This window comes from Micromys minutus (assembly GCF_963924665.1).
Source record: "Micromys minutus genome assembly, chromosome: 30".
NCBI classification, from domain to species: domain Eukaryota; kingdom Metazoa; phylum Chordata; class Mammalia; order Rodentia; family Muridae; genus Micromys; species Micromys minutus.
Window position 1 is genome coordinate 15,120,920 of NC_137965.1, and position 12,126 is coordinate 15,133,045.

Genomic DNA, 12,126 nt, shown 5'->3' on the forward strand with positions numbered 1-12,126 from the left:
CAAAATTATAACCTTATTTACACAAGTAGTTGATTTTTTTATTAAAGCAAATCTCTTTCTATTAGCCTTACTAGAATTTTATTAAAATGAATTAAGCTTCACTGCAATCCAAACCTGGGTAAACACCATATGTCTGCTCACAAAAATGCAAAGCAATATACTAACTAAACAAAACTCATTACATTTCGGCCCATGTTTATTCATTTTGATAAACTAGAGCTTTAGTTTGAAGTGAAAGAGATATATTATCATTCCCCTGAACCATTTAATATAGATTTTCCATGCCATGTGAATATCCAGTGTTCTATAATAAGAGAATCACTATTTCTAGAACATATTTCTGTGCAAATATAAAAAAATAATTTACTCCAAATAGTCAGAGATGGAGTGGGATCAGATTTAGCAAATAGAAGCTGCTTTGTAAGAATTGAAGGTCTTGGCTCTTAGAGTGCTTTTGGAATTATGGCGGTGGTGGATATCCGAGATAATCTGCTGGGAATCTCTTGGGTTGACAGCTCTTGGATTCCCATTTTGAACAGTGGTAGTGTCCTGGATTACTTTTCAGAAAGAAGCAATCCTTTTTATGACAGGACGTGTAATAATGAAGTGGTCAAAATGCAGAGGCTGACATTAGAGCACTTGAATCAGATGGTTGGAATTGAATACATCCTTCTACATGCTCAAGAGCCCATTCTTTTCATCATCCGAAAGCAACAGCGCCAGTCCCCTGCTCAAGTTATTCCACTGGCTGACTACTATATCATCGCTGGGGTCATCTATCAGGCGCCAGCTTGGGATCAGTTATAAACTCCAGAGTGCTTACTGCAGTGCATGGTATTCAGTCAGCTTTTGATGAAGCTATGTCATACTGTTGGTACCACCCTTCCAAAGGGTATTGGTGGCACTTTAAAGATCATGAGGAGCAAGACAAAGTCAAACCTAAAGCCAAAAGGAAAGAAGAAACGAGCTCTATTTTTCAAAGACAGCATGTGGATGCTTTACTCATAGACCTCAGACAGAAATTTCCACCCAGATTTGTTCAGCAAAAGTCTGGAGAAAAGCCTGTCCCAGTGGATCAGGCAAAGAAAGAGGCAGAGCCTTTGCCAGAAACTGTAAAACCTGAGGAGAAGGAGAGCGCAAAGAACGTTCAGCAGACTGTGAGCACTAAAGGTCCCCCTGAGAAACGAATGAGACTTCAGTGAATGTTGGACAAGAAGAAGCTGGCAAGCTCCTTGTCAGTCAGTATACCTCAGCACCGTGGGCAGCTCTTGAGCCCGGAAACACTATCGCAGCCCTCTTGTTTGTACACAGTGCACTTGCTCTTCACAAGAGGACATTCTCCCTACCATGCTTTCTATGTGAATATTTCTTAAGTATCTTTTGTACTCTTTCCTCTACTGGACTTGGGCAGTACACCTAACTCACAGATACGCCAGTATATATCTTTAAACAATAAAGTTATTTGTGTATATTAAAAAAAAAAAAAAGAATTGAAGGTCTTTTAACTGAAGTCCTTTTAATGCTGGGTGCCCTTTTGTGGCAAACAACAGCAAATGCTTATGCAGATCAGTTCTAGGAATAAAATACAGAATGAACATCAATTTTATAAAGTAGGCAAGCTCTGAGATCACAAGCTCATGAACTCTGCTCTTATGGAAACCAAACCCTCTTCTCATGCTTGGGAAGGAAGTAATTTATCCACTGATCTACACTCTTGGCTCTAGAGCATTTAATCTTATGTACTACTATGTGTACTTATGTAATATATGTATGAGTATTTTGCCTGCATGTATGTCCATATACCATGTTCACAGCTGCTGCTCAAAGAGGCCAGAAGGTGGTATCAGATACCCTAGAGTTGAAGTGACAGGAGCTTACTAGCTGCTATTTGGATGCTGGAAATCAAATCCATATCCTCTGGAAGAAGAGCAAACACTGTTGTTAACCACTGACCTACCTCTCCAGCACCTAGACCATTTTCTTTTTAAATCAAAATGGCCTGGTACCACTGCCACCTGAAAATGACACATAGAAATAGGTACTGCACTCTCTCAAGTATCATAAACCTATTTTTTAGTCATTTCTTTTTTCTGTTTTGAAGACCCAGTTCTGCTCCACCCTTCTTCTTTACAAGGATCCTAAATCTTACATAGTTTTTAAAATTTATTTATGTTTACACTCCAGATTTTATTTCCCACCCCAGTCCACCCTCTAACTGTTCTACATCCCAAACCTCTTCCTTACCCAACCCCCTGTCTCCTCCAGGATGTCCTTACCTCACCCACCCTGACAGACCTCTAAACTCCCTGGGGCCTCCAGTCTCTTGAGGGTTAGGTGTGTCTTCTCTGACTGAACACAGACTTGGCAGTCCTCTGCTGCATATGTGTTGGGGGCCTCATGTCACCTGCTGTACGCTGCCTGGTTGGTGATCTAGTGTCTGAGAGATCTCAGGGGTCCAGGTTAATTGAGACTGCTGGTTCTCTTACAGGGTCACCCTCCTCTTCTGAATCTTCAAATTTTAAGCTTAATCAAGAGCATCAATTTCCTTCCCAGAAGCACTTCATAGACAACTGGGCATCAATATACTTTTCATGTATAGTTCAAGATCAGATAATTCTGTCTAAATCCATTTTCAAAGTAATTTTCAAGTTGCAATCAGTGCTCACTTCATATTTCCTTAGAACAGTGTGCTGTGGGCTCAAATTTTATTTTTCCAAACTTATTCTAGGTACATGGACTATCGCTTTGCTTTTAGGCAAATGCAATTTTGTGAGTTTTAAATTCGAAACCTGGAAAAAAAAAACTCTCTGCTCTTAAGAATTTGTTTCTCAAACCTATATTCTTTCTTAGGTTAAATATCATTTCATCTTTTAATCAAGAAAATGTGTATTTTTTATACCATGTATAAAATAGAATATGTGAAGGTCCAAATTAGGGGCTGGTTTGCCCAGTTTTCATAGCTGAAAAGTAGTTTCAGAACAGTGAAATGGTGGCCCAAATTCCAAGCACAATGCAACATAGCTTACCACCAGACAGCTCTCTGAATTCTTAGATCATGGCATACTTGTGGCAGCTAACTGAGAAAATACACTGCTATCCATAGCGTAGTTACTGTAAGCATACTCATAATTATTTAACCAGCACTTTTGTGTACCTGTCCTTGGCAATGAGATTTTCCTGCTCCTGTTCTTGGGCTCTCTCTATAGCTTACTTTGGCCAATTAGATAATAAGAGACATGAATCATTTGCCTAAAGCAGCCTTTACTCTGTGTTACTCATACAGCTAGTGATGCCATGAAGGAAGCTCTGTACCCACACTTGCCCTTAATCCCAGAACTCAGGAGGTTGAGGTTACATAATCCCCAACTGGAAACCAGCTCAGATTACACAGCACCATATTATCTGAGTAAACAGTCAATATGTTTATCAACATAGATAATACCATAATAAGAAATAACTAGATGAATAAATAAAGTGAAAAGGTCTTTTGTCTATAAGTTGTAGTCCAATTAGCCCAGGTGATAGCCCACATGGTATAGTTGCCATGCTAGCTGGCCAGCTAGCCCTCACTGATACACAGTGAATCTAGATCAGACCGGTTTATGTCCCTATGAGCTCCCTGCCCCGCAGATGCAGGGACTCATCAGCAATGAAAAATTCTGATGTTAGGGTCTGACATTCAGGGTAAGTTTGTTTAATATATGTTATAATCATATATATAATGTAAATATTATATAATTTATATGAATATATAATAGTGTGCACAAAATTTTATATGATCTTTGTTACAGTTTCCATAAAATTATTAAGGCAGTTTAGCTGATATTATTTTTAAGATATTTGATACTCTATATTACTAATACACTGTACTGATTATATATCACCCCAATGAACATCCTATTCTACCTTGTATGTATAGCAGACCCCCAAATTAATCTTTTAAGTAAAAGAAAATGAGTCCAGTGTATTTGTAGCTATGAGACTCTTATTGCATAAGACCACCTTGTGCACATGGGGGGATCCTTCTTACAAAGACACATTGCAGAGTTTATCCAATTTTTGAAATGTGATTACATCTCATAGTACCTGTTTCCCACTGTGTTTGTTATAATCTGCCTTTTGTACAACCCTTTTTTACACTGCCTTTTTTTTACACTGATTTCTTTTTAACCTAGTTAATACCTTTCTCAAATTTCTTTATATATATATTTTTAAATCCAAACCTGATTGTTTTCATCTCCTCTTAATTCCCCTCCCCCTATTTTCTATTTTGCTCATTTTGAGCTAATTTCTTCTTGGCTTGCTCTCAATGGAATTTATCTGTTCTTAGTTCAAACCTGGGCATAAGACTGGGGGACTGAGTTACGGTGAATTTACAGCTGTCAATCTTCCTGTGATATTTTCAGGTACTTTGGATACTTTTCATTTCCGGTTGTGTCCGCAAATTGTGACTCTCTACCACGTTATCCACTACTGTGGGTCTACAAGTTTATTTGGTTTTGCAGTTTTTTTTTAAATTCCATACCAGAGTTGAAGACTGCACGGTCCTCCAGTTTACTGTGCACTACTGTGTGTGCCTTTCTCAGTGTGAGCGTCATGCATTCATATCGTTGCTTGGCATCATTTTGTTTCTGGTCAAAGGACTGACTTCAATTCTTAAGAAACTTATCTAGCAGTGCCACATTTCCTCGGCTGTTGTTTCTCTGAGAAAGTGTCCCTCTCTCCTAATTTTCAAAGGTCACTTCTGTCTGTTTTAAATGCCTGTGCTTAGGCGAGCTTTTTATTTTCAACTCTTTGAATAAATCATCTCACTTTTTCCCCCTGTAAGGATGCTGCTTAAAAATCGACTCATAACCTGACAGACACCTTATTGTGCGCGTGGAGGGGCTTTCCTCTTCCTGCTTTCAAAATGTCTGTGCCTTTTGAGTATTGATGGGATAGAGAATCTGCCAGCCTCCTTGGAGTATCCCACCTGCACCTTCATCACGATTCTAAAATTGACATCTCTTTGCTTAAATCCTGGAGGAATTGGAACATTTTCAAAGAACATTCATGCCTCTCTCCAGTTTGTGGGTCAGTTGATTCCAATATGTATCTTGGTGCTCCCACACGTTGCCTCACACTTTTGCTGTTATATTTTTTGATTGGCAGTTCCATATGCACTGTCTCCAAGAGTGCTGACATCTTTTACACTTTGCTCAAGTTGACTATGTTAGCACTCGTTGAGATAAAGCACCTGGGACTCTGCATTTCAGTCCCAGACTTTATATCTGTCATAGCTTTTATTTTATTGTTGGTATTACTTACGTTTAGAAGATGTACTTTTATTTTGTGTGCAGGAGGGTGTTTTTTTTCCCTGAGTGTATATGTGAGTTCCACAAGTGTGCAAGGTACAAACAGAGGCAATGGGAAGGCATCGGATCTCCTGGAACTGTAGCTGTGACCGTTGTGAAGTTCCATGAGGAGCTGGCTACAGTATGCAGGTCCCCTACCAAGGCAGTTGCTATTCTTAACCACTGAGCAATTCTTCAGTCCCATAAAGCTTCTACAGGAACTCCTTTGAAACGTTAATAAAGTAAGTGTTGGTCTTTATTTCTTTAAATTTAATCTTCTCCCCAATCTCATTTTCTTTCACTTGCCCACTTACCCAGCTTGTTTGTGCTTATTTATTTTTCTATTAATTACAACGCACATATTCAGGAACATGAGGAAACGGCCACCTTCAGCTTTACAAACTAAACATTTTCACTTCTTCACTGGAAAAACTCCCTAGTAGTCTAGGTAGAGAGTTTGGGAAGCTCTCCAAAGATTTGTGGGCAGATCCTAATTTTCTTTAAAGCATATGGCTACATGTAGTGAACTACAGAGGCTGATTGGTTGCTTTACCCTCTCTCTTCCCCCTGTGTTTTCCCTCATTAGGAGCATAGATCTATGGTGCCGCCTCCTCTGTGCTCTGCCCGGGTACAAAGAATGGCAGCTGTCCTTCAGCATCTCCCATTAGGCAGAGCCTGGGAACTATGTCCATCAACCAGCAATGTTAAAACATTGGATTGTCTACTCTTACCTTTTCCCTATCAAGAAGGAAGCATATGTATCATTTTGTTTTTCTGACTAGACTTAGCTGCGTCTGCTTGGAGGAAAGATTTTTGAAAGGGAAATGCAATGTTGTTTCTTAGTCCTTTTCAATGCAACCTGGATTTTCTTAGAGTATTGGTGCTTCTTAGCTGGCTTCTAGAGTTCTCACTAAGATCGTATGGTCAGATGTTGCTGCTGAATCAGAATCTATGTCTTCTGACCTCATCAGCCCCTACATATGTACATACATGCAAAAGCAGATGATATACATGTGCTTGCACACTCACACACATACACATGCACACACACACACACACACACACACACATTGTAAAAGGGAATCCTTGCCTCCATTTTAAAATGTAAAGTAAGCAAAGAGGATGTTTTTGTACTACAAAATTATAAGATTTTGATTTACGTATCATGTAAAGTGTTAACTTTTAGAAGTTTGAGTTTATAACATTAAGCAAATATGCTGGAAAATATTTGAGTTTTGCTATATTGGTACATAAATTACAATAGCTACCTTGTGGAAATATGCTATAAATTACTTCTATGCCTTAAGAATTGGTTGGAGAAGAGTGGTTTAAGTCTGCCTAGGAACTTAAACTCTATTTACAGGAGCATTCCTTACCTCAGCAAAGATAATGATGGAAAGTATTTTCAAATGAGGATGTGAATTTATTAGTAGCCCCTCTCCTCAGCAAAAACAAATGAGACTCAATAAACAGATACTCAGTGTCTACTTTCCTCTTGTAAATCAGTTCTTTGGTACAAATATTCTAATTTTATAATTCTTCTAATACAAGTTATACTCATGTCCCTGCAGACAAAGCTAATTCTGAAAATTCAGTGGCCTCACAATTATTTCAATGGTAGCAATGAAAACATTTATAAAGACTAATTACCCACCTAGTTGGGTATGGTGATTGATTCTTTTCTAATAGTGATCTTATTGTAAAAATCTTAAAAATTAAAAGACAAAAACAAAACACCCTGCACAGCTCTATTAGCATAACAACTCAAAACACTGGTCCCAACCCAACATCTATACATTTCAATAAACTTCTATACCAGTGGTTCTCAACCTATAGACCACAGTTCCTTTGGAAAATTGTATATCAAAAACCCTGCATAATATATATAACAGTAGAAAAATTACGGTTATGAAGTAGTAACAAAGTATTTTTATAGTTGGGGGGGTCACCACATTATGAGGAACTGTATCGAAGGGTCACAGTGTTAGGGAGGCTGAGAGCCACTGCTCTGTATGGTTAAGGGGCCATTCTGAAGCTGTGTCACTTTGCTTTGGATTGTCCACTTTTGCTATCAATTATATTTTATGCACATATCCACCACAGCCTACTATTGTTCGACTGCATGGCTTTATTTAAGATGACCGCGAGCTATTCCTGTATAAAGTCTCAAAAATATTTCCACCAATCAGGATTAAAAAAAATATAAAGTTAACGGATTCAGCATTAGGCAAATACAGACTCACATATGCAGGCTGTGAACTTTTGGCAAACATCTCTTAACCTGAGTCCCTACTCTGCTCCCCCTCATTTAAGGGCATGGTCACTTGCAAGGAGACCAGTGGCCTGAGAGAGGAAAGTGAAGTGGGAAAAATAAGGGGGTGATGGAGATCTCAGGCACTTGTCAGACTCTTGGGAGGCAGGTTTCATTAAGCATCTCATTGAACTGTGGATAAAAAGGTCATTTAAATGTGCTCTAAGACCAAGGATCGAGAAATGGGACTTAATGAGATTGCAAAGTTTCTGTAAGGCTAAGGACACTGTCAAGAAAACAACAGTCAACAGACTGGGAAACGATCTTTACCAACCCCACATCTGATTGAGGTCTAATATCTGATATATACAAAGAACTCAAGAAGTTGGATGCCAAAGAAACAATCCTATTAGAAATGGGGTACAGAGCTAAACAAAAAATTCTCAATTGAGGAATATTGAATGGCTGAGAAGCATCTAAGGAAGTGCTCGACATCCCTAGTCATCAGGGAAATGCAAATCAAAACAACCCTGAGATTCCACCTCACACCAACCAGAATGGCTAAGATCAAAAATTCAGATGACAGCAGATACTGGCAAGGATCTGGAGAAAGAGGAACACTCCTCCACTGTTGGTAGGGTTGTAAGCTGGCACAACTACTTTGGAAATCAGTTTGGAAGTTCCTCAGAAAATTGGACATAGTCCTACCTGAAGACCCAGTTATTCCACCTTTGGGCATTTACCCCAGAGATGCTCCAACATACAATAAGGACACATGCACCACAGTGTTCATAGCAGTCCTATTTATAATAGCCAGAAGCTGGAAAAAACCCAGATGTCCTTCAGTAGATGAATGGATACAAAAATTGTGGTATATTTACACAATGGAGTACTACTCAGCTATCAGAAACAATGACTTTATGAAACTCCTAGGAAAATGGATGTATCTAGAGAATATCATCCTGAGTGAGATAACCAAGTCACAGAAGAACAGACATAATATGCAGTCATTGATAATTGGATACTAGCCCCAGAAAGCTATGAATACCCCAGAAACAACTCACAGGCCATATGAAGCTCAAGAAAAACAAAGGCCAAAAAGTGAAAGCCTCAGTCCTTCTTATGAAAAAAAACTCAGAGCGTGGTACACCTAGACCTTAAATCATTAATAATTCAAGAGCTAGGAATAAAGCCTTGTGTCAACTTTTGGTATTCAAAGATCATTATATTTAATCTTTACACACCAATAAAACTTTGACTGTCTCCATGTTATGTTCTGTTCTACATGTACTTTATGCTTATGGGAACTAGTGGGATTTCAATGCATGCTATTAAACCTCTAAAAGAATTAAGTCCTGACAAAAATATATTCATATAGTGTTATGCCAAAATGCTTTGAAAAATCTGTACATGTATCTCACTTTTAAAAAAAAGCTGTAAGAAAAAAAAATCTTTGGAGAGTGGGTAGAGCCTTTAGGGGTGAGTGAACATTGTGGGCTAAGGTGCTGGGAATGCTTTATTTCCCTGAAGAGGAATTCAAGTGCCTGCTAGACATGAACTTATAAGGGGAAAGGAAGTTTAACTTTGGCATCTGAGACCTCCTATGATGGGGCTAATGTGGGGACATGTGTCTACATACTCTGGGACATGCAGGCCCATGTCATGAGGCAAGGGGATCCTATGACTGCCAAGTCTCATGGTGAGATTTTCTAGTTTTTGGACACACCTGGACCCCACTCTTGCCCAAGACCTGCTTCCTATGGTTCCATGGCTTCCTCAGCCCCCTATCAACTCAGCCTTCTTTCTAATTTAAAAACTGTCACAACACTCATGAGGTCTTTTATTCATTGCTATGATGTAAAAATTCATTAAGAAACAGAGATATGAAGGACACAGAGAATGTGCACCTAAAATTAAACATCTCTATTTCTAAACTTCCTGTTTTGTTGTTATAGAAAATAAAGGTTTATATTACGATGTTCTAAAAGAAATGGATTCACTTTTCTAGATAAACTGTATAAGGGAAGTAGATGGACCAGCACAATGTTCTAGGATCATGGATGATTTTTTTTATTGGTCGAATTTTGAGGCTCCTCCAAGTTTGGGATAAAAGACTACAAAGTATATTGTTCATATGTTATCAAAGCTCAACTTAAAGTAATTCCAGGGTTGCTTTTCATGATGAATTATTATGAATATCTTGACTTTTTCTTTCTACCAACTCCAATAACTATTAAAATGCATTGAATTACTAACTACAGTGCATTGATATTTTAATTACAAACTTAAGACCGCATTATCAGTTAGACTCAAAGAAGAATATTGTTAAGTTACTGATCAGGCAAAAACTTCACATAGATATTCATAACCATTGTATAGATTATAATAATAGTAATATTTATTATCTTAGCCTCTTACAGTATTTTGACCATAACTCATGCCATTAGAGAGCATTAAGAATATATTAGCTGTCGTCAACAGCAAGAATCTAGATTTGGAAACTTTGTAGAAGGATCATTTTTATAAGAATGCTGTTAACCCTTTGGGGATGATTGAACAGCCAAGGCTACTAATTTAAATTCAATCTTTTTACTTAAAAGGAAGAAACCTTAAAATGCTGTGTGTAGTGGATTTTTGAACTATTTCCCACTAAAATGAATGATTCTATTTTAATGCAACTTCACAGGAAAATCTCTCATTTAAAATATAGCTATTTAATTTAATAATTAAAAGAATTAATTATTATTGCATATGCTTGCTTACCAGGAATAGTATACACATCTGTAGTTCCAGCCTTCAGGCGTCTGAAAGCAAGAGGGTTACTACAAGTTCATGCCTGGTATACAATGTACAGCGGGACTCTGCCTCAAAGCAAACAGGACTAGACAAACCAGAAGATAATACCTACCTATATTTTTAAAAAGTGGAAGTCTCTATAAACTGAAAGTAAATCCAGAGCAAATTTAATACTTATGCAAAAAGTTCCTTGTCTTAATAATCTTAATGAAAGGAAGTCATCATTGAGACAAAACCAGGCTACCTACCAGGTAACAGTAACATGCATGTGTTAAAACTAACGGTATAGGAGAGCTGAGATGCTTATCCTGCAGAAACAAAGGGATTATCACTTTCCCTCAGCTCTCTTACAGCTGGTGTTTCTGCCTACGGAAGCAATCATTGTGGCAATGCCCACATCTTTGACGTGTGACTTCCTGGTAAACTGAGCCAGATAAAACTCTTCCTCTTTAATATCAGCCTTAATATTTTCTGTCTTAGTTCACAAAGTAAATTCAAATGTGCTTCATTTTTAACGTTTGTTATCATAAAGAATCAGTGTTGAGTACATTGAGCATGCGTGTTGGAGACGTATAAGTCAGCGTACTGAACAGACTTGATAGCCCTAAATTTTCTGTAGGAATGGCAAACGTTAGTTGGGATGCAATAAAATCTGTACATCTGGATCCACAGCCAACATTAACATTTTCACCTTAAGAAGACATTTATTATTTGAATTGATGTAACACAAAACTTTTCAATGTTTTACAAGAAGTTGTATCTCTTATTGAATGGGGGAAGAAGGCTGCATACCCATCATATGGCTGGTACCTGGGGGCTAAGGGATGCCTCAGCATGGGCCTGCTGAAGTAACCCCTCCCCCCCACAGCATACCATGCTCTATGAAACATATCCTTGGCTGTATAAAACATACCAATTACAGTTTCAACAAACAAAATTTGGGGGATGTAACTCAGCTACCCATCTTTTATGGTGATTTGCCAATTATCTCACAGTTAATACTTTGTTTGTTACATGAAACTGAAGCTTTTATCTTGTTCTCTCCTCTGTCTCTGTCTCTCTCTCTCTCTAGTGTGTGTGTGTGTGTGTGCATGAGAGAGACAGAGACAGAGAGACAGAGACAGAGAGAGAGACAGAGAGAGACAGAGATAGACAGAGACAGAGACAAGGAGAGAGGGAGAGAGTTTATGTGTGTTTCTTCCTTCTTTCCATCCCTTCCTTCTTAAATGGTTTCTCTAATAAAACAAATTGCCAGGGAAGCTGCCCAAGGAGAAACCAACATGGCAAAGAACTAGAGAGTGCTTTTGACCACTCACCAGAAAAGAACTGAGGACAGCCATCCAGCATCTGCTCTGGAACTGAACCTGCTTGCCTTGGAAAGAAATTCTTCTGGCCAAGTCTTCAGGTGAGACAAAGAATCAGCTGTCTCCTTGATTATGTCTGTCCTGTTTTGTTTGTCTTATTCTTCTAAAATAAATTGTTTTCTGAAGAAAATGACTTACTCAGATAAGCTAAGCCTGGACTAATTGCCCATGGACTTGGAAGATTACTTAGTTGACTTGGACTTAAGTTAAGACAAAATGCAAGCAGCTCTCAGTTAATTCTGCAAATGTTAACCAGCAGAATGTAATGGCATTAAACTGAATGGGAACCTATTTTAATATATGTCCTAGATACTTTGTAACAACAGAGATTTATTTCTAGCTCTGCAAGCTAGAAAGTCAAGTTACAGCACTAGGACATTTA

At 38.2% G+C, this 12,126-nt stretch overlaps 1 protein-coding gene across 1 annotated transcript; it reads left to right on the forward strand.

Annotated features, from left to right (window-relative positions):
* Positions 1-462: 462 nt before the first annotated feature.
* LOC308440061 (mediator of RNA polymerase II transcription subunit 6-like) lies at positions 463-1,430 on the forward strand (the record flags this gene model as incomplete). Its single annotated transcript, XM_080941997.1, is given in 2 exon segments — positions 463-787; positions 790-1,430. Coding segments are annotated over 2 exon segments (738 nt in total). The 3' UTR covers positions 1,203-1,430.
* Between the last annotated feature and the right edge of the window lie 10,696 nt (positions 1,431-12,126).